Here is a 26,386-nt window from a genome sequence, read left to right on the forward strand (position 1 = left end):
GTGATCTTACCACATATGGGGCCCTGTCTTGTGAACTAGCTTTCCTCCAAAGTTTAGCAATTTGCTTTACTCTTGTAGACCAGTCTGTGGAAAGAATAAATGGAGGAGTTGTCATGCCAACAGTCTCACAGAAAATACATGGTATTTTTGTACTGTGTAGCTGAGACAGTTCAGTGGGTACACCCAAACAAATACCCAGAAATAACAGCAATGGTGACAATAGAAAACATGGACAAAGGGGAAATATACATGTTAAGTCATATACAAACCTGGGTATTCTTCTTTGAGGTTTGGGAAATTGACATTGGTATATAGGACGGGTGCTACAGTGGCTAGCTCTCCAAGTGTCTCCTCCTTCTCCCACTTGAGTGTACTCCTTTGAGCATTTGACATGGCTTCAGTCTCTCCCTCAGGCAGAGATCCAGGGGGCGTAGGGCCGGGGCCATGGGCAGGGGAGGGCCATGAACCAACTGCCTCTCTAGGCATCTGATTAAACTTTCTATCTCTGTAACAACAAAGGAGAATGGCTCATCTTTAATCACAACACTCTGGTGGTTTTGCAGAGCGAAAAAAGAAAAATCGAGTATTTAATATTGTAAAGGAAGGAGGCAGTACATTACCTTGGATTGTCAGTGAAAGGCATACGGTTAAGGGGAGAGAAATTTTCTGGGATGCAGGGCCCTGCTCCTGGATTTGTCGGGAAGCGTTGGTTTGGTCCCATCATACCATTGATCATTGGCATCCTTGGAAACATGGGATTCCCTACACACATGATTTAAGAGGTGAATTAGATGCATAGATTTTCAAAAACAACAGAGTCAAATGCCATCTCTGACAACGGCAAGGTGCTTAATGATGTACCTGCATTGGAGTGAGGCATACTAGTGCCAGGTGTGGAAGGGAGGGGCCCTGGACCCTGGGGGTGAGGCACCTGTGGTGGTGGAGGTGGTTGGCTAGTGCTGGGGCTAAGGACTGCTGTGAAGAGATCCTCCACATCTTTGCCCTCCAGCTCTGTAACAGAGTGTAACAGTACAATGTTGTGTGTGTGTGTGTGTGTGTATATATATATATATATATATATATATATATATATATATATATATATATATATATATATATATATGTATATATACCCATTAAGGTAGGAGTAAAGGTGGGTAAAATTAATAAACTGCAATGTCAGAATTCATTCCTCCAGTGTGCTACAGCTATGCTATGATACTGAACCATGGTCCAATTGCAAACAACACCGCATAGGGAGTTCACAGTCACATTAATTAGTGTAAGAAAACAGTGGATAAAAGCTTAAAGTTTTGCAAGAAAGGATGAAATTACAAACCTGGAATTTTGTAAAGTTTGCTGAGAATTGATTCTGAAACAACGAAAGAATTAGAGAAAACAGATCATTACTTGTCCTGCATGAAGTTTTAAAATAACTGTAAAACAACTGAAAGTGTCTGGATGTCTGATCTCCCACACTGACCATCAGTGACCATCTTGTCTAGCTCTGGGCTAAGAATGCCGTCCAGGGGTTCCTCTGGGAGGGTTCGAGGTGTCCTCCGGCCAGCCTGAGACTGGGGTGCCACCAGGGAACCGTCTGTCAGGGGCCCGATGTCCAGACCAGCTGTGGAAACACACAAAGACATACAAAAACAAATCATAACATGCACACACCCGCACACACAAACACACACACAAAGCAAACAACAACATACGCAACCAAGAACGTGGTCATAAATATAGACTTGAAGTAAGAACATGTTTATTGTCTTAACAGCCTGTTGAATGCAATCAAAACTGAACAGTACATGATTACAGCTCCTTAGGGTTCCTGTGTTGTTTAAAAGGACTGTTTTGGGAACTGTGAAGAGACAGACAGGTCAAACTAATTCTCAGTAAAAGGTACACAAACACACTACAGGTTTGTGTAGGCAAATATTGTTCTGGCCCATCAATTACATTGGTCAATTTCTTTAAAAAGGAAGCCATGCAACCTTCATCAGCTTTTAAAATCGCTGATCCAATCCGTAAAAAAAACATTATAAATAATCTGGGTTACTAAACTGCAAGCAGATTAATCAAAATTATGCCGGAATATCTCAAGCTTGTTACATTATACAGCATAACTATCACTGCAAACAACTCTTTTCTTACACTTCACATTTCATCTATACTTTTTTCAACACAAAGCTTTCACCAACATAAGGATAGTTGGACCCATGAGTTGGCAATGTCTGTATTAGAACCCCATCAGGCATTTAAGATGAACAAAGTAGTTTTTACAAAGAAGGAAGGACATGTACTGCGGTGCTTTTTGTCATGCAGCCGCAGAACTGAGAACAGAAGACCTTCACAGTCTTCAGGAACTGGAAGGACATTCGCCAAGGCCACTTGTTCTCTAAATTGCTTGGTTCTAAATTGCTCATTTCTTGAATGCCAGGATGTCTTTGTCAGTTTGTTTCTTTGCTATCTTGAAGACATCTCTGACAAGGCAGCTATGAATTCTCTCATTTATTTAAGAAATGTCACCACTATGAAAGGGGTTTAGGAGGCTCACAAACAAAGACTGACATACCATACACATTTGAGTGAATACTGTGCACTGGGTTAGGTAAGCACTACGCAATTAATGAGGGTTAAAGCAATCTGAAATGGTTGAGAAAAGCTAAGTATGAAGCAGCTTATATACATGCACACTCAAATAGAGACACACACCGTAAGAGAGGAAGACTGCACTAAAGCAAGGGATTAGTAGGCCATAGCACCCTTACCAAAAGGAGGAGGTGAGCTGTCAACCTGGAAGGAGCAAAAATCAAGACCTACAAGAACCCAAAACCAGATAAAATGAGTGAAAAAATAGTGAAGACAGAACAAGCACAACACGCTTCAGACAATGCAAACAAACAAAAGATAAAACCAAAGATGAACAAAAAGTATTGTTAAAGAATGTGACATTAAAAAAAATCATTAAGTGATGAAAGCAAAATAAACTTGTTGTCTGAGGAAATTTCTGAAACCGCGAGGAAAATATTTTATAAACCCACGGCTAGGTGACTATTAATAATTTCTTGCCACTGTGACTGCCTGTGAGATACATGACGCACCAGAGTCACTGCTTGGCTTTCCGAGCATTCCCAAGATGTCTGCATCAGTGTTCAGAACATCAGATAGATCAACTAATGGTTCCTCAGACGTCTCTGTAGATGGGGGAAAAAAGGAACAAAAAAAGAAAGAAAAACCAAACCGTCACAAATCATAATTGATGACGATGTTGAACGGACATGAGAATGTGATTTGGAACCATTTGTTTGGGTGCCACATGTAGAAGGTCTTGAGGAAACTGTATGTAAACAAAAGCTAAATCGACTGGCCTCTGAAAGACTTGAAATGTACTACACCAAATGTATTTTCCAAGAGTATCATTTAACTAATCAAAGTGACTCTAGATATGAACTATAATGCTGGGATATCAACATACTAAACATGTTTAAAATGGACAACACAGTTCTCTATTTTAAACATTATGGATTTCATCATTCAATAAAGTTTTTCTGGAACTAAAAACTCTTTTGGTCTCAAGCTTTGCATCACTTTCTATAAACTCAAAATAAAGAAATGAAAAAAAAAAAAAAAGGACTGACTGCAAATACATTTTGCAAACTCTGACAAAATGCTCCTCCCGTAAGCATGGCATGACACATCAGTTCTATGCTACTTCTATGCTATGTCTTTTTCCTTAAGAATTTATGTACAATACAAAACAGAATTTAAAAAGTTATTCGGTTGAAAAATCACACCATTATCAGAAGGTCACAGTGTCTTATTTTTTCTCTATTTTCTTTGATACTTTTCACTCTTTCAAATAGCAGCACACCATTTTCTGAACTGAAAAAATCAGCCTCAGACCTAGTAGTACCACTCATGATAACAGCTATCTTTTATTTTTAAACCACATTACTGGATTTGAGTTGGTATCTCTCAAAATAATTCTACTTTGTTTTGTTACTTACAATTATTGTAAGCTAAAACTAAACTTTTTTACTACTTAATATTCAATAACAAAAATTGATTGAAGATTGCCCATTAAATAGAACTAAAGCTTAAGTGTTGCCAGATACATTTGAAATTTGCTTCTTAGCTAAACAACTGCATGAATGTTTTGTTATATATGTATTTGCTAATAAAAAGGTTTTAAGCTGTGCTGCCCTCTGACACATTTGCCACACATTCAGGTGTGCAGCAATTTGACAATCTTTGCCAATATAAAAAACTGAGGAGGTAAAAGATTTGATATGAAATTTGTTGGACTAAGTTTAACAAGTTCAGGTATTTTAATAACTTGGAACCAGATCATACTGGGCCCTGTCCCAATTCGCCTCACACTGATTTGATATGCATCACACTACATGATGCAATAGGATGCAATTCAAACACAAGACAATCCCAGTTTACTTCTACTGCAGTTTAGCCACTGGTTGCGTCAAGGAAAGCAATGTTCAGTCTTGTAGTTCATTGTAATTGTTTTCTGCTGGTTAAATTAAGTACACATTGGTTTCAGTAGTAGATTTTGACTGTGCATAGATGTTAATGAGCTGTGTTGACAAACAGTTTGATGGTGGTGGCTGTGCTCCATTTGGCCGTGTTTGTGTGCTGCATAGTACGCAGCGCCAATGATGATGGCAGATAGGATGTGGAATCTCTATCAGTTGATGTGAAAACAGTGACAAGTAGTGTGGCTGAAGCTTCTTGTTGAGGAGGGAGTTGCACTAAGAATATTATAAAGGTAACGATCATGTTCTAATTTGATCTGTGGACAGCTTGAAACACAGTATACCTTTTCCATTTGGAATCGGCTCTGACAAGCCACTGTTACTATACTGTTTCAGGCACATGGCACATTGTTTTCTGACTGCACAACCAGTCATTCTAGTCAGGAAAAGGGGAACGTTCCATTTCATGTAAAATTGAGAGCAAGACACAGAGTGAGTGGGCAGGCAAGATAGAGCAAGCTTGCAGAGAGAACAGAAACTTTGATACTTATGGAGTGAAAGTCTGTGTAATTCCTTAGTGTAGCAGTAAATTGAATGGTGCCGCAGTTGCACAAATGAGTCTGAACGCTAATGGCCAGAGATTAACCTTTGACACTTTGACTTTGTCTTGTATGAATGAGTGAAATGCGGTTTGAACATGTATTGAAAAGGGTTAATACTCTCACTGGATGAGGACACTTGCATAGACAAGGGAGAGAAATGTATGGAATAACAGAACATTGTTAGGTGCCAGTAAGAAATATCCTTTAGAAGTAAGAATAAAGGATACCCCTGTTGTGTCAGGCTTTTCCAATACCTGCATTGATTCCTCTGCAGCACACTAATTTAAGGCATTCTCAGTTTTTTGGTCTTATCTAATATTTAGTCCAACACACCGCGCTTTGAATCAATGAATGATTACATCCCTTGTCCTGGTGAACTGAAGTAATGTGTATACGTACGTGCTGCTGCCGGCCTGGTGGGAAGGGATGTCATTGAGGCGCTGAGCAGGGGGTCTGATGAAGGGTCCAGGAAGCTGGTGGTGGGCTGCTTCCTCTCCACTCGGCCCTGCCCTTCTTCCAGTAAACCCGATTCGACCCCCTGATGCCTGCTCTGCTTGCTTTTGTCCAGTAGGTCCTTTCCAAAGAATGCCTCCTGAACATGACAACACAAAGCACTGGTCAAATCTCTGTGTTGACACTTTTCTTCAGGAACTGTCAGCTTACCTTTCTTGACATCCTTCTTGGGAAATACATCACCGTGTCACATAGGGATTATTCAGCACACATTGAAGGCCCATGAGAACTGGCCGAAGAGAAACAGAGCTCTGAAACTAAGAGTCATGTTGTAACTGACCTCACTCTTGTCAGCACCTACCTCCCCCAACCACTTATACCCACAAGTCATTTACTATCCTCAGCGACATGCAACTGCAGCTCCCTGCTGCACCGAGACATTAAAAGCCCAACGTGTTGCCGTTTAAAAAATTAATGAAATGTGCTTCACCGTGTTGGACCTTTAGCTTAGACTGAACACCCCCCTACTATGGTGGGATAAAGAGCAGCACTGACAGCTGCCAGTGGCTTAATGCACATCACATATCTATGTTTTGGCCAACAAAAGGTGACACTGGGATACTGGCTAGAGACACAGAGCCTCAAAGTCATCTCCAGTTAAGCTTTTGTATGTCAATTCACAACCCAGACAGAAGCCATTTAAAGAGCCTGATAAGAGACGAGTATCCTCCACAGCGAGTTCCTTTAGGCTGTTTAGCTTTCAAAAAAAGCTAACAGAAGGGGCACCGTGCACCAAAGTTCTGTAAGTGGTTTCCAGGCAATGTACTTTGGATTCCCAACCTTCCCAAGGGTGAGATAAAACGCATTTTATGAAGATATGGCATGACAAGACCAGACAATCTGTGCATATGAATGGGAGGCTTGCATAACAATAAACCAAAAAAGATCTGCAATCAACTGATGAAAGTGCAGTTTTAACTAACTAATGCAATATTTTTTTCTTGTAACGAATGTGCCTTTTAGAATATGCAATGTTTAAGATATGGCACCTGTGTTAGCAAAATGGACTGAGTGAAAGTAATTGTTGATTATTATTAAAGTTAGTTATTTGTAGATATTCTTTTACAAAATTGAGATAGAATTCTTAATCAAATCATCTTTTTTAAAGACACTGATCACAGAGTTATAATACACAATACACAATATGGATTCATGGAGGTTATACACAGATATTAAAATGTCATGTTATATGCCCATTCTGTTTATACAAAGTATTAGTTTACTGTTCCTGTCAAACAGTAAGAGTGTGCTATCAAAGGTGACAGACCTGCAGGTAGGTGGGAAAAGCTTCCTCCAGTTTTGTTTTCTTCTTTCGGTAGCGTTTCTTTATTTTTTCTGGGACTTCTGGTCCAGTGGGCGTCTCATCCACAGGGGTATCAGGCAGAGCCTCTGTCCATCCTACTACAAAGAAAAGAATTACATCACATAAACACATAAATTGACAGATCCAGGGATAATCTATTGTAATACAGATATGTGTATATATTATTGGTGTACGGACCCTCCTCTTTTCCAAAGGGATTCTCTGACACGGAGCCAGAGGAATCCTTTCTGCAGAGGGCTCGTTTGGCCTTGCCTGGACCTTGACCTGGACGGCTCCTCTGGCGAACCATGAACCCACCAATCCCTTGAAAGGAGAATGATTAACTTATTAGCAATAAATGAATACATATACTCTCAAAAAATATAATTTTCATTAGAATCAAGGAGGCAATATGATTGGAAATGTATTTAGTTCGAGCGTGTGGTTCTATTAATTGTCTAGTGCGTTCAGCATGAAGGCTCAGAAACACTAGATAGAGCCCTCTGTACATCAAAGGCCCTGAGATGGCAGTGCTTTGCTACAGCGACAGCGTCGGGCATGTACTGCACCATTTTACGCTTCAGAGGAGCTGTCTCCTTCAATCAGGTGCCCTACCCGGCCGGTACGGTTTCCTCTTCCTCTTCTTGCCGCCGTCGGCCCCCTTTGAGTCGTCTTCTGCTGGCTCTCGCTCCAGGCTGGAGTCAGACTTCACCTCACAATCTAGGAGCTCCGCCTCTGCAAGAGGGAGAGAGCATTGATGATGAGCGACAGCCCTGCGGCAGAGAACACCCCGGCCAGGCCCCTCAACACAGCACTAGGGTCAATTCTATCTGAACTCCACTCAGTAGCACGACATTAGCCTGATTGAAATCAAGTTCACCAGTTCCATTACTGCAGACCTTAATTTCCACCGAGACCTTTTCTTTGCTTTGCAATTTTTTCAACTCTGACTTAATAATAAAGTGAGTTTGTCCTTTATTTATCCATATCAAAATTCTCTCTCTACTAATTAGGGGCATCTTGTGCCGATAATCTCCAGGGCTGATCATGGCACTCTTTTTTAATTGATCGGTATTGATTATATGAAGCATTCATATTTATTTATTGAAACACACTGTGGAGCTTGAAAAACATTAAATGTTTCATGATAGTATTTGTAATGCACCGCAAAATAAGTAGCAACCAGCAGGTTCAACTAATAATATGCACTCTGATAGAATATGTCAGCAAGCGTACTGCAGTGAGATTCAAATTCACATTCTTTACTCATCAGTATTTTGTATGTTGAGGAGGTGAGGTTCCTACTATAACACAGACTTCAATCCCCACAGATATTAAACACAACAATAACAACACACAAAATATTGTAGGGGACCTGTAATGCAGGCTACATTCTGTTAATGTTTTAGTAGTTTTAAGTTTGAACTGCGTAGCTGTTTAATGTTGAAAAACATTAAAAGCTGAACTGGGAGAAAAAAAATCCACGCAAAAAAAAAAGCCAACATTGATAGTCAAAGTCACTATTGTTCTGAAGGCCTCTAATAAACAGTCCGAGATGAAAGAAGAAGCTTGTGTGAGAAGACAAGTACCTCTGTTGTCCTCTATGTCTTCATCACGAGAGAGCTCTGAGAGGGGGTCTACAGGAGCCTGAAGCACTGCCACACTGTTCTGGTTAATGATCTTCAGCTTCAGCTTCGGCTTGGGTTTCCTGCGCCGTGACGCTGTAGCAGACAAGCTCTGGAGCTGGCAGAGACCCGACTCTGTCAAACAAACACCATCCTGGGTGTAGGTCCGAGACAGATCTAAAAAAGACCACGAAAAAAATGTGGTCATTCATTGATCATTCATGGCAAGAATGAGCATATACTGAAGTATACACTAAAGTCAAATCACAATCTTGTAAAAAGAATTTTTAATCTGTAAACTGTGAATTTACCCATTTCTTTGGCCTTTGTGACAATCTGCGTCATAACTACAGGCTCAATGGCGTCTCTGGCCTTGGTCATAACTGCAGCAGCACAGGACACACAAAAGCCATTAAAAACAAAGATCAGAAGCAGGAGGATCAAATGTCATAGTTAAGTCTATTCACTCCACAGCAGACACACACATGCACAAAAAACACACTTAGAGGAATCACTGTGCTCCCACCTTTAGTGGTCTTGAAAGCTCGACACATTGTGCAGTCGAAGCTACTGTCTGCAGCTTTTTCTACATCTTCCTCTGTATGGAGACCCTGACAAGATGCATGGAACCATCTGTGAATAGAAGAGAAGAGATATTAGATAAGAGCCAATTATGTTGAACTAGAATTTCTGCCCTGCTGTTGTGTGCCTCCACCAACCAGTCAAGTTGCAGTTTCATCCATGTCTGTCCAGACTCATATAATCCAGGATGTGTATCCAATGAATACACATTGTTGAACTGATTATCGATTATCATAGATGTATTGGCATGTAAAGATGGATTCTTATAGAGTATAGCTACACAAAATGTGGTGCTTTTGTTTTCTCCTGGCATTTTTAGTTGCACTATGAGCGCTCCAATACGTTGTTTGCAGTCATGTGATTCTGATGATGCTCGAAATTTAGATTGAGGCAAGAAGTGAAAGGCAGAATGGACAAGATGGAAGAAAGCCCGTACTGTGCTAGTTTTTGCTTACTTGTTGTGTCGTCCCAGTCAACATGTGTGTGAAATCTGGAATCACCCAATTCATTCTTAAATTATGGCTTAAAAACCTATTTTGAGGTCACAATGACCTTCAAGTCAAAGTGTCACCTACTCAGTGTCCATCCAACTGTGAAATATGGTCACAATCTCCCCTTCTGTTGCTGAGTTATGGTGTTGTATAATGGCCAAAAAAAGGTATATTCCAGGTATTTTTCCATTATGAGGCCACAGTGAAGTTGACCTTTGACCTTTTGGGTACAAAATGTCATTACTTCATCATTATATCCCATTAAACATCTGTGTGAAATTTTGTCATAATTACCACATAAATTTTTTTTAGGTCACAGTGAACTTGACCTTTGACCACCAAATTCTAATCAGTTCATCCTTGTGTCCACATGGACGTTTGTGCCAAATTTGAAGAAATTCCCTGTTCACGAGAATAGGACGGACAGACGGACGTACAGACAACCCAAAAACATAGTGCATTAAAAAATGAGTAGAGGCCAGTTCTCCTGAGCTGACAGCTTTTGTAGAAACACTACACACCTGTCACATTGGCGGCACTGCAGAATGGTGGTGCCTTCACTGTAGTCCACCAGGCAGATGGGGCATGTTGCAAGGCTGGCACAGGGGGCACACTGGGTGTAATTATTCTGCCACTCACACCTTAGGCCTGGGGTGGTGGCGCCACACTGGGTACAGGACACACACCTGCAGGAGACAGGGAGGACAAAGGTCATTCTACCCAGGTTACTTCAAAGAGGATAACTGTGGTACAAATGTCCTGCCTTCACACCTCAATGTCCACATGCTGCAAATATGAAATGATTTCCTGTTCATTTGTACCTTTTAGAGGAATCTTAATTCGTCCTCTCCATGAAAGTATTTATCATATATAGTTTCATGCCTTTGATTTTCAAACTGAGATGGGTAAGAAAGCTAGACATTTATTGATCTGAAAGAGGTGGAACATGGTAAATTGCCTGAGTTGTTTATCATAACAACAAACAGAGTTTTCAATGTGTACAGTTGTTTCATGATTTTAGTACACTCAAAGCTGGGGTAGGCAGTTTTCTGGAAAAGGCAAATAGAACGCCAGAATTTGAAAATACAGCTCTCCCCTCTCTGTTCTACACCCTGCCCACCAGACAAGCACGGACACGTCCACATGCTTCATACGCGCACAACCTTGATCTTGACTACAAACAACTGCCAGCGAGCCAGCCCAGGAGTCCGTTGGGTCAACCAGTTGCTTTTTACATAGCTATGAAGTTACCTTCAATTGCCATGCCAACTATTCCTGCTGTATTTTCCGCCACTGTATCAGACCATCTCCTTCTGAATGGCTGCGTACACGCATCTGCATTTGTAGGGGTAGGGTTAACAGCCAATACGAACGTCCTCTCTCTGAAACGACCCGTGATTGGCTAAAATGTCCTGTTACAGGCTAGATTTTCTGAAGCCTGAAAACAGAGCCATGAGGAGGTGCAGACGTCTATTTTCCTCTCAGACAACTTGAATTACAATAGACTGAAAGCTTATTATGTATTTTTTGCCCAGTGATGAAAACTGCCTTCCCCAGCTTTAAGCAAATTTGGGTGAGATGATGATAAAGTTACTCACCATTTGCACTTCCAGCTGTCCTTGGGCACGTTCTGCAGTGGAGGGTCCAGGCAGTAGGTGTGATAGCTAATGTCACAGTCATCACACAGCAGCAAGCGGCCAGGATCTGTGGCCTGGCCACAAGCCTCACACACTGTACACTCCAGACAACGCCAGCCTTTACTCAGCACCACCTTGGTGATCTGTGAAAGTAACGATGAGACATTTATATGTAGGTCTGTGTATGATAGGATGGTAATTCTGCTATGTACATAAGTATACTGTATGTGCATTGTGCAAACTCAATAGTAGATGTACCTTTATGCCAACACAGAATGGATGGTAGCACTGGCCACACTGAGCACAGGCCAAAAGACGGCCCTCTGCACCAAGGCCAAAACTCCCACACACCACACACATGTCCTAAAAGGAAAGAAGACATAATGAGTTACCCCATTTTGCAGAGTCCCATATTTGTTATTCCTATTTTCCCAGTTCATATAATTGTATCTTTTTATGATGAAAAACAAAACAAAGAAACTAGTCAGCTGGTATCAGTTTCAGTTCATCAGGAAGAATAAATCTGACCGCTGCTGAACTTTTAGTTCAGTTTGCTTGTCACCACCCAATCACATGGATATCAATATGTTCTGCATATTCCTTCAATGCCACTGGCACTGTAAGTAGAAGTCATTATATATTGTATGTTGTTGCATATCCTGAATACTGAAGGAAAGAAAATGCTCAGTCAATAAGAGCAGTGCAGTTGCCCTCTACCCTCAAATATAGCTATGCATAAAAGCACATTGAAATGCAAGGTAAAAGGGAAAACATTGGGAAAAATGGCCTTTTAAGACTTAATTTAACCAGGATGATTGAGTGAGCCCTTTTCAGCACCTGCTTTACACTCTAGACAGAACAGTCTTTTGAGCACTGACCGGTTTCACTTGAGCCATTCAGGGGTTGGTGCCTTGATAAGCAGCTCATCAGCTGTATTGTTTAATGGCTCAGTCACTTTATATGAATAGTTATTATCTAACAATACTGGATTTCAAGCTCCAAATTATTGCCTCACACTGTTAACTTCGTAGTTACTGCCATCTCTAAAACCTTGATGAAAATTTAACAGTGGCCATCAGTCACTCGCTTGTTTACAGAATAAAACTTGGTACAGGAAGATTGCTTTGAAGGCAGAAAGTATGAAACAAAACAATTTCAACACGATCCTGAGTTATATAATCGACTGCATTTCCTGCAGGCAGTTGGCAGTATCTCCACAGGAATTAATGATCTCCAGTGGGAGAGGTCTTTAAGCACAGATTTAATTTCAGGCCATCCAAGTGAAAGGAGAAATTCATGGATGACGACTCAAAATGAAAGATATCTGCAAAACTCTTAAGAATTAAACAAACAAACACCTGTTTTAGCGTGAAACTGTCATTGCTGGAAAATATGACCACTGTGTTATGCATGGCATTCTCCTCCTCCTCCTTGACTGGGTATGGTGTTTCTATTGTGGTGACCTGCATATCAGAGAAAAAAAAACAGTGTGATGACATAAGCAATATCATCATCATCATCATCATCATCATCATCCAATATAATTAATTAGGATACACATACTGTTGAGGAATAGTTTCTATCAGCTATTACTTTCATAACTGCTGAGTCATTATTTGGAGGTTTTGAGGAACTGGCCCTCACAAAATGTGCATAAAATGAAACTAGCAAACAGTTTACTCATTGCAACACTAATTCTGCTTACAATACATCAGCAGTGTCTTCAGCTGGAGAGAAAACAAACACTGCTTTGCATATAGTGCAATATTTGCCAAAGATGTCGAGATGTCATCCAGCTGACAGCACATACCCCAGGGTTGATGCTGGGACTCGCTCCATTCTTGCCCCTGGCCCTGCCACGTCCAGGTCTACCTGACAGACCTGCCCCTCTGGGCCTCCTCCTACCAGGGAAGCCTGAGCCTCGACCCTGTGGAGGCAAGACAAGAATCATAAAATGTCCAGACCTATGGGGTGGAAATGGACACATAGTGGGGCAACACAGGGACAATGATCACTCCCCATCTTAGTGAAATGGGCAGAAACAAGCGCCACTTGTTTGGTTGTTCAAGTCATAGTTTGCTCAATGAACAAAAAGAGTTAAAGGTTTGCTGTGGGGAACCTTTCACCACTCCCACTTTCAGCTTTTAGGTCTGTATATATTCTTGATTGCACAGACTGCACAAGAGGAAGAGCATTGTTCATCCAGTTTTAGAAAGGTAATGTCGTTCTGCTGTGTTGTTTGGGTGAAGGCAAGCTGCTACTGCATGTACAGCCTTCATGATCTGTGATTTACTTAATATGTTTATTAAGTAAATATGTTGACATTGATATGGCTTTGAAAAGATTTGTTCATTTTAAAAAGGGGTAAAAATTACAGACATCTTAACTTTTTTAGAAATCTAACATTTGGACATCATGAAAATGCTCAACAAGAAGAAAAAAAAAAATCAATCAACCTGATTCTTGACATTTTGATAGTTAATGGAAAGTTCTGCAATTTAAGAGGTACACTTTCTGCCAGACAGCCAGCAAGTGAGAGAGTTGAGAAAAGGCCTCTGAGCTGTTGTTCTAGAAATGCGAGTTCCACTGTGCCTTTGGCACATTTCCGACAGGAGGCCTCTGCCTAATCATGACTGTCAAACCTAAGTCTAACTGAACCTTCCAGCACCTGCCCAAAATCCCTTCCCATTTACCCCACATTTGACACTGATCCCAGACCAAGGTCCCCATCCACTGTGCCTCCTGACAGACTGTACAATGGCATTTAACCTGGACTGGACCTCTGCCACAGCATACAAATTAACCCTCACCCATCTTTGCTAAGAGTAATGACTGTCACCACGGCAACCAACTGCCACAGGCTCTTCACTGAGTTAAAATAAAAATAAATAAATAAATACTTTACACAGGTCTGAATAAGACAGAAAAGAAGAGAGCACAGCAAAGCATGTCTGACAAATAGAAAACAGGATACATTCATTCATTAGTTAAAAATTATTACCCACATATTTGTGTAGACTGTGAATGTTTCATTAAACCCCTTGTACCCTTGATCTCTCAATTCAACTGCAAAGCCAGCAAACCTACTGTCAATACAGCCACATCTTTCTGTTCTACTTCATAAAGTCATTAGCTTAGCCATTGGTCTATGAATCTCCTCTTCTCACTGTAAGGTGGTGGTAACTGTCAGCGTAGGCTACACAGTGACTTTCAGGAACACTCGGGGAGTGTGCGTCACTAGGGTAAACAGAGGGCTAACAGAGGGCAGCTGCTGCCCTGCCGTCTCTGGTGAGCCACAGTATTTACCACTCTGATGCTCCAGCCGGGGCTGCCAGAGGACTGCCTGGTCTTTGGGACGTCCCACCCCTCTGGCTGGTCTGGCGACCAGGACAAGGGGGAGCTCACACTGCTATGGGGGCTCCATGCACCCTAAGGTAAGGGGGGGCGGGTGAGAGAGTGAGAGAGAGAGGGAGGAGGGCGACAAAATGCAGCAACTTAAAAACAAAGCTAGCGAAGAAACAAAACATACAAAGAAAGATGTTAGAGAGATGTAGTGAGCTTCTAATGTAGCCATTTGGGAACTACTCAATACACATCCATCTATGCAGAATATACAGTATTAGAAAGCATCTGAAGTGCCAAAATATGAACAGGATAAGTTAATAGTTTATGTTCTTTGTTAAAGCCAATCCTTAAGGTTTTTCATGCATATGAGTTTAAGACTTATGTTTCTAATGGACTCTTTGTAAAGGCAAAACTGGAGAGCACAATTTGTGTTAGTTGCATTTCACACAGCATAATTTGCCAGGGCATCATGGCACCATACAGCAGGAAAGAGGCCCTGCAACCTCTCGCCATGACAACCGTGTATGTTTGGCATGTTGACAAAACAAGGGGAATTGCGTGAGCATGGCAGCACATGAGCGCATCAGACAAAAGCATGCTGGACTAAAGAGAAGCAAGGTGTCCCCAGGCTTTGTGTAACAAATTAGTTATAAATTAGCTATATAATGTTTATTTAAGAGATGGGATATATCTGAGGGAAAAAAAAAACACATTTTGCAAACTAAATTAATCTACCCTCACCAGCATCATTCATAATATATTATAGCCATGGGTGTGATTCAATTCCCATTATTATTCGTCGAGAGAGTCTACATTCAGCGTCTCTATTATAATTCATTTGTTTTAATGACAGTGGGACACTAATATTAGGAGATTAGAAGTTTGTTTCACAGTCACTAGTGACCCACTGCAGCTAATATGGAGATAACTGAGACATGGTAATGATCACTGTAATTTGTGACTCTATGGGACAATAAGATGGTGCATGTTTGCAATGTGGACATGAGGTGAACAGAGTGACTGATGAAAATGCAACTGAGGTGGAATATGGTGAGGACTCTCAGTAAAAGGTGTTTTAACCATAAAAAAATACAATTCCTACTGGAAATAATTAATACTTGAACTAACTTCTGCATGAACACTGTGACTAACTAGTCATGTGGTGCACAAACATGTGAAGAGGGCACAGGGAGTTGAGAAAAAGCATCTTTCGCCATGCCGTCCTTCTGCTATGCCTGCATAGTGTACTGCAAGGTATAACTTGACTGAGGAAAAAAATTAAAAACATAACTGAAAAACATATATTGAGCCGTATAAGCTGCTTCAATCAACCCAGTGCCACCAAAAAACCCTAATCCACCTTCATATAGCAGAGCCCACAGGACACTTACACACAAGTCATTTAGGAGTACACAAGGTATGAGAACCAATTATTAGCCTACACTCCGGGGGTATATTACTTGGGCTGGGGGGACAGTGAATAAGGCGAATAAGAACGTACCAGATAATGAACCAAAAACAAACTAGCGGCCTTCTGTGACATGATATCCACGTCCCTACCTGTTTCACTCGTGGCCTCCCAGGAGAAAACTTCCTCTTGGTGATGGCTGGCTTTCCCATTCCAATCTTAGGGGTGAGTGGTATAAGTGTGGTGGTGGGTATTACACTGCTGTGGTCACCCAGTGAAGGTAGGATCTGGGTCTGGGCTGGTTCTCTGGGAGATGTCCCTCGGGCCAGAGGGGAGGAGTGGGAAGGAGAGGAAACCATTTCTGCCAACCTTTCCACAGATGTCTTAAGTGGGTTCTCCTCTGAAGACAGGCTGGAAAGTGACAGAGTAGGCTTGCTCTCCGGTGTAGTGTACATCTCCTCTGATGTACTAGAGGCTGATGGCTTAACAGTCTCTGAGAGGTTCCTGTGAAAAACACCCTCACTCCTCTCCTTGTTAAGTTCTTTTGGAGCAGTTTCCAGGAAAGAAGACCTGACTACATCCATACTCAAAGGCTGGGGTAGTGAGACCTCCATTGGTTGGTCCGTGAAAGGTACTGATGCAGTACTTGGTTCTTTGGTGGTTGAGATGATGGCCTTAAAATCCTTTGTGCTGGGGTTGGCTATGCCCTGCTCAGGGCAGGCCTCTGTCTTTGCTGGTTTGATTTGTAATGTGGTATCCTGTGTCTGTAGTGTCTCCATAGAGAGCTGGTCTGGAAAAGACTCAGACTCCTGGCTGGGAGTCGCTGAAGACGCAGGACTCTCTGTAGATGTAAGCTCGGCTCGTGCTGCTGGTTTTGTTTCTGTAGGAGGAAATACACATAGTCTTTACATCGTGCCCATCATTAACAGATGAAAAAAACATAGAAGTGGAAACCAATACAATGTTACGCTAATGTTTTTTACAAAAGAAATGTTGTAGATAAATGTAGATAAAATGTGAGCATAACAACTAATACAAACTTTACAACGACAATCACTGTTGCAAATCAATACAAGGTTCCACAATGTAGATTAAGTACCAAATAAAGAGGCTGTGTGTACAAACCTGGTTTGAATTCTGTTAGGATTTTGTTGACAGAAGGTTCAGTAACCTGCCTCTCGACAATGTCTGCGCCCACTGAGACATCTAAAAGTGAGAAGATTCATTATCAAAGAGATTATATACAATAAAAAAGGTTATTTATTCATTAATAGAGAGAACTAGGAGTCTGGAGAGATTTTGAACACAAAATGGTAAGGGAATAAAGAAAGTGGGCCACAGGGAAATGTTGGGCTAGGATGCCCAGCAGTCAAACTGATGGAGAGAAAAGAGATATTTCTGCTTGGATCCATTCAATCCACGCATTATTTCTAATTTGATGGTAAAACAAACAAGACTATATTATGATGTGAATCCCTAAGTCATGGAAACTCTACAACTAAAATAAATTTGTTTTTTTATGAAAAAAGATGAACACAAGCTATAATCATTTATAACCTCTAATTTAACACACTAGTGCAGTGCCCGTTGAAAACGTGCCTGTTCAGAGAGGGCCGACTGCTTCAAGACTTTGCTATAATGTTACTTCTCTGGTCTCTCGAATCTCTCTTTCTACATCTTGAATGTAGTGTGGCGAGCGGTGGAGAGCGAGCTGCACCCTGCATGCCATTCAGCGGTGTGGCAGTTAATACAATACACTACACAGTGTGTACTTTTGGTACTTCCGGTAGTAACACACTACTACCAAATATGTCCCGTAGATCTCAAGAGCTCACACTCGTCACTGCACTTCCTTGGGCCCTCAGCAATACACCAATGCACATACTCGATCGAAGGAACAGTTATCAAGATAAGGACAGACATGCAGAGACTCCTTCCTTTTTAGTTAGATAAAACCTTGTGTTGCAGATCACCAATTATCTTGTGAGCCAATAAATGGAAAATATCATTTCAGCCTATGTGGTTCAATGGATAGAAAAAGGTTACATATTATATATGGATGTAACATTAACTTCACTGCTTGGATTCAATGAACTGTTGCATTAGCCTTGAAAAGAAGTGATACTGAAAAGGGGTGGCTTTCGAGTGACAAGCAGTCCCAGTGCATAAAAAGACAATGAAGGCTATATTTTAGCATTAATCTAATGTCCCCTACCCTCTCTCTCCATTTGGTTTTGTGGTGTCTCCTATCCTCTCTATCCATTTGGTTTTGTAGTGCCCCCTATCCTCTCTCTCTATCTGGTTTTTGTATTAAAGCCATCATTGCATTTGACTAGTCTGGTATGAATAGAACTAGTCATTCCTGGCTATCAGGCATCCATATTCTGCCAGACAGCCTCTGACCGTACAGATAGCCTAGTCTTAACGAGGCACCCACCATTTCAATCCACAAGTTCCCATGTCACACTGATCCTGACACACACATGCACCTGCTAAGCATCTCTGCCAGGGAAGGGAGTAACCATGACAACCAACATCCCAGGGTCTGTGTGCTCTGGGCTCATGACTGTGCAGCTTGCAGGTGCTCATCCGGTGCCGATGCCAGAAAGTCAATTAGGAGATGGGCCTCCAACCATGTCCAGCCCTCAACTATTTACCAAGCTGAACACACATTCTCATTCATATTAAATCCCTGCTTCCTATATCTCCTACAGTGAATAAGGTGATGGTTGACATAAATACACGGCTTTGATTAATGCAGCAAAGGCCTAAAGCCGGGTCTAACTTACAGTCACAGAGTGGATCTAACAGCATCTGTCAGTTAAGTCACGGTAAGCCTGCTGTTAAACCCTGAGTGGTGGTGAATCCAGGCAGGTGATAAACAGCTCTGGTTAATGACTTAAATTACATTACATTACATGTTGCAGGTAGTCATGATCTCACACAAGAAAGCCAAAAAAAATAGTTTCTCAGTAAATTTCAGCACATTATTAAAATAAATTGCCTTCTCTTATTAGAGGCTTCAACCCAAAATCCCAAACGATATCTTTCAGGGGTAGAGCGCGTCTTATTTTGAGGTGCTTAACCTAAACCTCCAAAAGCCCCTTTTAAATCAATACACAGATCACATGTACACTCGTCTTTAAGACCACAGCAGTGGAAGCATCGCCTTGCCGGCTAAATCCAATGATGATGAACACAGGAAGAAGCTTGTAAAATAAGAGCACATGCGTATGGTGAGCAGAGCAAGCAAGCTATGTGAGCGGTCATGAATGAGGCAGCATAGCTCCAAGGCAGGTTTGTAGACAGGGGATCTAATATCATCACCATCATGCTACTCCTATCTATTCTCTTCTGCTTGTGGAGTCTGCTGTCTAGACAGAGTGGGCAGCGTAGCTACCGCTGGCATCCCCAGCTCACCGTTAATTTCCCTGATACTTTACTCCACTGCTGGCAGAACTCACATGGACCAGAGTGGAGAAGCAGCCCTGAGCTTCATACAAGCAGATACCAACATCATGTAACTCAAAGTGTTACTACAGGTTGCACCACAGTGAATGGAAGAAGCACCGTGACCAGCAGAAACAATAGACAGATGTGAAGGGTGGAGTTTACAAGGGGGATAGTGTCTCTGCTACTAAATGGTATTTAGCTGGAAAAGCTCTTTATGTCCAAATTATGTCCAGGTCAAGTCTCTTTGGGATAGAGTGAAATCTCCATATTGGTTCTGATTTGAAAAGTTCACCGTAAATTAGGAACTACAATAAAAACAACACAGTTCTTGTATACTGCCCAAGGTCTTTTAAGTCCCTGAATTCAGTGGCCATAACTTATAGTCTGAATCCCATTGAAGGCCCTATATGACCGACACACTCTGTTGTGGTTTGATTTAGTGCCACGCACCTGTTGCTGGAAAGCACGCACACAGCTTTATGACTGACATCAAACATGGTCACAGTGCCTTCGCAACCTCTCCTTCAATAGTATTAACAAGTCTGGCTTAGTCCAAGGTTAATAAAGACGAACTGGAAGTTCCCATCTCTGCCTCAAGTTAAACTATGTAGCTTCACTTAGCTATGCACTGACGTGACATTTAAAAAAATAAGTGCTCTTAAGTATCAATTGCTAATTCACTGGCAGGACATACTACCTCCCCAGGAGACAGGAGGGAGAAACAAAGTACTTTTAATTTTCAAAACACAGAGTTACAAAGACAATGGAGTTGCTTTAATCTCTCACTAGTAGGACACCATCTGGTTATTGGGGGAGTCCTCAGAAAATCCTCCAAATAAAAGAGGGAGTGCTTCTCTCTGGTCTTGGTCCAAACAACTCCCAATCCTTTCATCTGCAACAACTGCAACTTTCAAAACTTCATCAGCGCTGACACTACAGACCAATTTCATGTTGCGTGGCCAAAACTTTCAACTGCTTCTGCATGGCTAGAGGCTGAATGAATGAACCCTCAACTACAAAGATTCTCTTTCATTTTCAATCGTGTAACCTGGTGCTTGTGTTTATGATTTCGTATAATCAAAAGAGTTACATTCCCTGGCTCGTCCTTGCAATAACAAGACATGACTAATATGCTGATAAGACAGATTACATTCTCAGGAGGGACACTTGGGCATAGAGGAAAATTAAGATGTCCAGATAACACAAAGAAGATCAGAGCAGTAATCTTCCTGTGCACCATCTAACATTTTTGGAACAAAGACCCACCAGGATTCTGGGCTGACGTGGTCAGCTTCTCCTCCTGGACGGTAGCCTGAACAGGCTCTGGATCTGAGTGCAATGGAACAGCGAGTAATTCCGGTTTGGGGTCATTGTGCATTTCAGGAGGCAGCTGACTGCCAGGTTCTAGGTCCGTGTGCTTTTTAGCCAGCTGTAGGCCAGTCTCAGAGTCTGTGTGCATGGAGGCTGGCTGAGGGCTGAGCTCTGGGCCGGTGTCCATATCCTCTGCCTGTAGCGCCTGCTCTGCAGCAGGAGACCTGCAGTTGGAACAAACATAGTCCTCTCGGGGGTGGATTTCTGCTTGGCCTGAGTTCTGACGCTCGCACTCCAGGTGTAGCCATCTGAAAGGAGTGCACAGGAATTTTAAAGGATTGTTCGACAGGGATCTCTGAATTCCTAAAATGTGACATATTTATTACTGTGGTTTTCTTAGTGTTTCCTTAGTGTTACCAGGGGACATAAATTTGACACAGGAATAAAATAAGAACAAAAAACAACAGTGTTGCTTTTGTATTTAAGTCATAAACAAATGTTCCTTACCTCTTACAAGTGTGGCAGAAGAGTAAGTCTTTGTGATGCTCAGGGTCCAGGATGCAGGCACACATAGGACAGCACAGAGCAGGGTCCTGGTTTTGGACGCAGTTATCACACAGCAGGCTGGTGTGGTGCCATTGCCTACTGGTTCGTGTTCCACATTGGATGCATACTCTGCAGTTCTGAGGAGCAAAGGAGGCCTTCTAACTAACATGACATCGAAAACCATTCAGACCCAATGCAGTATGAATACAGGGTTTCTGCTACACAGATTCGGCACTACAGCCACGGAAGGGGAAACAAGCGTGAAACCTTCTCAGGCCCACAGCGAATGGGTGTATATTTAAGACCATGACTCTTTTCCAGTAAAATTTTTGAGGTAGAGCTGGGGAATATGACTAAAAAACATCAACATTTTTAGGCCTTCATGAGATGGATTTACAAGGCAATTTTCTAATCTGCTTGGTAGCTTGTGAATCCCCCCCCCCCCCATGGATCAATAAACTCTTATCTTAACCTATGATAACACATCATAATTGATTTGTTGATTAAAGTATAATCAATTTATTACCAACCTGAATTTGCAATTAACCAGTAACTTAAATTATCAAAAATATGTAGTGGAGTAGAAGTTTAAAGTAGCAAGTAGTACAATACTTGAGTAAATGTACTCTTTCCACCACTGTTAATAAATGCCATGAGGTTTACACATAACAGTACAAACATTCTATTATTAGATACTATTAAGACTTTTTTTTAAACCATTTTTTGAGATTAAAAAGTTTTAAAACATTGGCATCAAGTTAATCAGGTTCTGGCTACATAGCTGCAAAATACTGCCAAGTAGTGTTACAAATGGCCGACACTTGAAATTCAGTCCCACTGCTTTTCAAAAATCACTGGAACAGTTTTGTTGAGCACAGTGTGGCGCAAGCAAATAAATAACAGCCAGCATTTTTGATGAAGTATCCACACTGACAGCGTGCACCAGCAGACAGAGCTGCTTTGGGTTTAAAAAGTGGTCTTTTGGCTTCTATTTCAGCAGAATGCCTTCCAAGTATTGCTGTTCATTCAAAACGGCGTTTGGACTTCAGTATTTTGCTCATGCTGGATATGAAGAGATGCTGCCTAAGTTTTGACAAAACCTTCTCGCCACAACTGTACAGACTTATTTTCAACACAAAACATCATAAAATACTATCAAATATCAAAAAAGAGGTGTGGGCTATATTTACTTAACCCATAAGTTGTTAACTTATTGAGCTATCACACATAATTAAATAGGTTTGTGTAGGGCTACTTTAGGCTAAATATACACTAAATAAATGTATTATGAATGCTAAAAAGTAAAAATACTAAAGCATCTCATTGGGATCTGGAGAAAAAAGTCGATGACATCCCTATAATATTTAGGTGATAAAATGTCATCATTTTTAAGATTGTAGATTCAACTAATTGTCCTATTTTTCACAAGACAGTGTCATAAAGTTTGTTCATTAAAAGTGTACCAGCACTTACTTGCTCTCGGCAATATAGAGACTTTGCAGTTTAGTAGACCAACTAGCCACTCAGCCAGTACGCTTTTCTCTCTTGATAGACAACATCAAGAGGAACATGACAGAGCACTGAAACTGACTTATTTTTCATTTATCTCTACTTCAGCAAGACATTTGCACGCGGAACAAAACTACTATGTGAGCTGGGACAGGCGTTAGTGGCAGGCGCCCAGGAGAAGCGAGCAGCGAGGATGTGTGTGGGTTGTGTTCCTCCTGTGCTGAGTCAGACAGAGAAGCCAAGTGTGAAGACCTTTCATCACCTGCTGGCTCTATTGCCGTGGCCGTAACCAGCTGCCTGAGTGACAAGCACACCATTTACGCTGCTGGAAGATAGAGGGCGGGGCCGCACTGAGGGATGCATGCGATTAACATGCACACGCATGTACACACACTACATTGTCTAGGCTGAAATGAAGGCTTTAAAAGATCAGCCGGTGTGAGTCATTTCTTAACCACAGGAAGCGTGAATACAAACCACTAAAAAGTCATATTCTCATGGGTGGTAGACATTTTTCTGTGCCACAGCAAAGATTCATATCTTGAAATTTGAATATCCCTGTGCACACACAGTGGGAATTTTGTGTTGCAATTTGCTGCAAAATTACACCTGGTGGAAGCAATCTGGGCACCATGATAACAAAATAACTTAAAAATATTTTTACATACGAGTCAGAATATCCCTTATTTTATGTTGTCTTAAATAAGCCATCCAGCATCACGCAAGGTCTTCCCTACCTTACATCTCCATCCGTTGGTTGGAAGTGAGTCCATAGCAGGCTGCAGACAGAAGGTATGGTAGCCTTTGTCACACATGTCACACACCAGCATTTTAGTGTCCTCTCCTGGGTCCCTACAAAGACAGAGAGAAGGCTATATGAAATGGGACAGCATAGGAACTTTCACATATTGCACATATACTGCAAAAATCTACGCAGAATTTCATGTACAGTAGTCACATGCATGATCATAGACGTCTTGTTTCTCTTTTTGGAACAAAATATTTTTTACATGATGCTTTTAGTTTTCAGTTGAGCACCTGCTTGATTTTCCAAGCCAGGCAAAAGCACATGAGGTGTATTCTTTCTGTTGTTGTTTGTTTTACAGCAAATATCAATTCCTTTTGTTATCATGTGAATGAAGGAAGAGGACAACTAGCCTTTTCCAGCCATAACTAATATGTGCTCTCTGTTCTTCTTTTACAGAAAATGGAGAAAGAATGATTTGTTTTTGTTTTAGCGTATGTCCTGCCAACACTTAAATATTGTACTTCCAAAAAATACAATAGTCATTCACAGTAAAATTCTTACATTTGCCAGACCAGCAAAAAGACTGGCTGACCGACTACCCATTGTTGATACACGCATACACAAGATCAGGCCTGCAGCAATGTGTAGGCGAGGACATGCAACAAGTCGCCCTGATTATGGTGTGTCCAATGCAATGTTTGTGTAATGTTTTTATAGTCGCAAACGGTGGTGAATGTAGCTTGTTAACATAATTAATACAGGGATGCATCAGAATGGTAAATGCAATATTCTATTGTCATGGTTTTAACACACACAACGTAATGCATACTCCTGCAGAGATGTTAGTATGCTAAGATATTAGCCCAGCTGATATGGAGTAGCTCGGGGCATGTAGCTGTGCGTCATAGTGTGTGGGGGTGCAACATCTCTAATTGTGGGGTTGGCAATGAGTAAGGGAAGGCTGAAGAATTGGTTGAAAAACAAAAAAGAAAGCTTGACTGTACACACAAATGGCCTTTTCCTGTCCAACACTGGATGTATTTCAATTATGTTTACTTATATACATACAGGTGAGATTTAAGATTGGTACAACAGCCTAAATAAAAGCAATGCTTTACACAGCCAATGATTAAAGGATTTGCGTTGTCAAACAGTTAGAAGGAATCAGAGGATCAGGAGTCAGTCTCAACTCTCAAGCCACCCATTACAGTTTGTGACAATGTATCATGAACTCCCACTCATCTTGAAAAATACCATGCTATGCAGTAATAACAACACGGTACTAGGGTTTCTCTGTAAATACGTAACAGAAAGCTCAATGGACAGTGTTCACCTGAGGCAAACAGGCTGGTTGCTAGCAGAGCTCCTGTGCTGTTTAAAAAAGGTCAGAAGTTACAAGACTGAGCTTCAGGGTACAACATCCAGTTAGCTCCTCGCAAACCACAAAGGTAAACAAACCAGCAGTAAGCACCATGCCTGGTAGCTATAGAGAAAAATAGTAAGAAGAAAAGTGAAAGAAAAGCTAGAGAGGAGAAAAACATTCAGTCTAAGACACGTTATTTAGGCAGGCGGGAAGTTGACTCACTTGCATGTCTGGCAGACTTTGCACTCAGGGCACTGCCAACCTGCCCTCCTTAGAGGGGTCACGGCCATGTCCAGGCATACCCCATGGTAATGCTGACCACAACTGGTGCAGAAGAGCTGGTCCAGTAGGTCCCCTGGGCTATCACATAGCGCGCAATTTACATCATCTACAACTATGGGCAGGAAAATTAAAGAAACAGGATTTAAGTCATGAAAATCAATCACATATCAGATGGTACACACTTGATACAATGTCATTTTGTAAAATTTCTGATTTTAACTTATTTTACTATAGCTTTTACATACAATGTATCCAATTCTACTCAACTTACATTTGTGAGTGGCCAATTCAGTGTGTTCTGGGCAGAGGAGCGAGAGACTCCTGATATCCTGAAAGGTCCCAGCTGCCCCCGCACAGGGGTAATGGTAGAATTGAGCACATCCTTCAGCACAGCACTTAATGGATGCTCCAAGGCGCTTACAGTATGCACAGTGCTGCAGAAAAGGAGAGTGGGATCATTAAATATGTCTAAAATGTCTTTGTCCACAAATAAAATGAATGAATGCCATGAACAGCCAAGGAAACAACCAACACAAAAACACATCTGTAACATGTTTTATGACAAATTTCACTTATGTAAAGATGGTGCTTTATCCTTTAATGTCTTTTTGGAAAAACAGTCATCATCTTTCTGAGTTTAGGATCAAGCCCCCTGATGATAACATTCATGACAGGAACTCATCCATTCCCTATTTCTCTCAGTTCTACGAGCGTGCGCTAATAGCCACTCTGGAGATCAAGTGGAAGACTCGCTGATGGGCTACATGACCAATGGGCTGCAAACGCAATCGGAGAGCTGTGAGCTGTGCCACTGCTAACACTAGAAGCTAAGCTGCCATGGGAGCTCAGCCCTGTTGAGTGGCGTGACCTTTTCCATTTCACAGCTGAGAGATCCACGCTGCCGGGCCGACCTTTACCAGCCAGTCTGATCCATCAGCTTTGGCTGTGCCTCGCTGAAGCGGTCCCTCCCTGCTGCCCCAACACATTAAGATGGTGTTAACACCTATTAGTCCACGGATGTTCTCCCCTGACTCACCTTTGTGCTCCCTGAGTCAATGGCTCTGTCCACATTAAGCAGAGATTGTCCCTCGCCCTCACAAACACCTTCGGACCACAAGGCACAACTCTGATGTGCCCAGCATTGCCCTGAAATTTCAAGACATAAAGGTTAGAATCAA

At 41.6% G+C, this 26,386-nt stretch overlaps 1 protein-coding gene across 1 annotated transcript in view; it reads right to left on the reverse strand.

Annotated features, from left to right (window-relative positions):
• kmt2cb (lysine (K)-specific methyltransferase 2Cb) overlaps nt 1-26,386 on the reverse strand; it is a 62,038-nt gene that overhangs the window by 18,963 nt on the left and 16,689 nt on the right. The window contains exons 7-35 of the mRNA XM_070918329.1: nt 26,245-26,354; nt 25,480-25,642; nt 25,149-25,320; nt 23,553-23,667; nt 21,268-21,443; nt 20,716-21,068; nt 17,122-17,202; nt 16,149-16,876; nt 14,550-14,672; nt 13,054-13,170; nt 12,602-12,706; nt 11,502-11,606; nt 11,205-11,386; nt 10,128-10,292; nt 9,060-9,166; nt 8,845-8,916; nt 8,498-8,710; nt 7,524-7,643; nt 7,107-7,232; nt 6,873-7,003; nt 5,492-5,684; nt 3,105-3,197; nt 2,772-2,819; nt 1,484-1,624; nt 1,340-1,372; nt 862-1,011; nt 621-762; nt 270-505; nt 11-84 (exon numbers count right to left, since the gene is read on the reverse strand). Of these exons, the coding sequence (XP_070774430.1) occupies nt 11-84; nt 270-505; nt 621-762; nt 862-1,011; nt 1,340-1,372; nt 1,484-1,624; nt 2,772-2,819; nt 3,105-3,197; nt 5,492-5,684; nt 6,873-7,003; nt 7,107-7,232; nt 7,524-7,643; nt 8,498-8,710; nt 8,845-8,916; nt 9,060-9,166; nt 10,128-10,292; nt 11,205-11,386; nt 11,502-11,606; nt 12,602-12,706; nt 13,054-13,170; nt 14,550-14,672; nt 16,149-16,876; nt 17,122-17,202; nt 20,716-21,068; nt 21,268-21,443; nt 23,553-23,667; nt 25,149-25,320; nt 25,480-25,642; nt 26,245-26,354 (4,574 nt within the window). The remainder of the gene's footprint in view (nt 1-10; nt 85-269; nt 506-620; nt 763-861; nt 1,012-1,339; nt 1,373-1,483; nt 1,625-2,771; nt 2,820-3,104; nt 3,198-5,491; nt 5,685-6,872; nt 7,004-7,106; nt 7,233-7,523; nt 7,644-8,497; nt 8,711-8,844; nt 8,917-9,059; nt 9,167-10,127; nt 10,293-11,204; nt 11,387-11,501; nt 11,607-12,601; nt 12,707-13,053; nt 13,171-14,549; nt 14,673-16,148; nt 16,877-17,121; nt 17,203-20,715; nt 21,069-21,267; nt 21,444-23,552; nt 23,668-25,148; nt 25,321-25,479; nt 25,643-26,244; nt 26,355-26,386) is intronic.

This window comes from Enoplosus armatus, chromosome 14, assembly GCF_043641665.1.
Source record: "Enoplosus armatus isolate fEnoArm2 chromosome 14, fEnoArm2.hap1, whole genome shotgun sequence".
NCBI lineage: Eukaryota > Metazoa > Chordata > Actinopteri > Centrarchiformes > Enoplosidae > Enoplosus > Enoplosus armatus.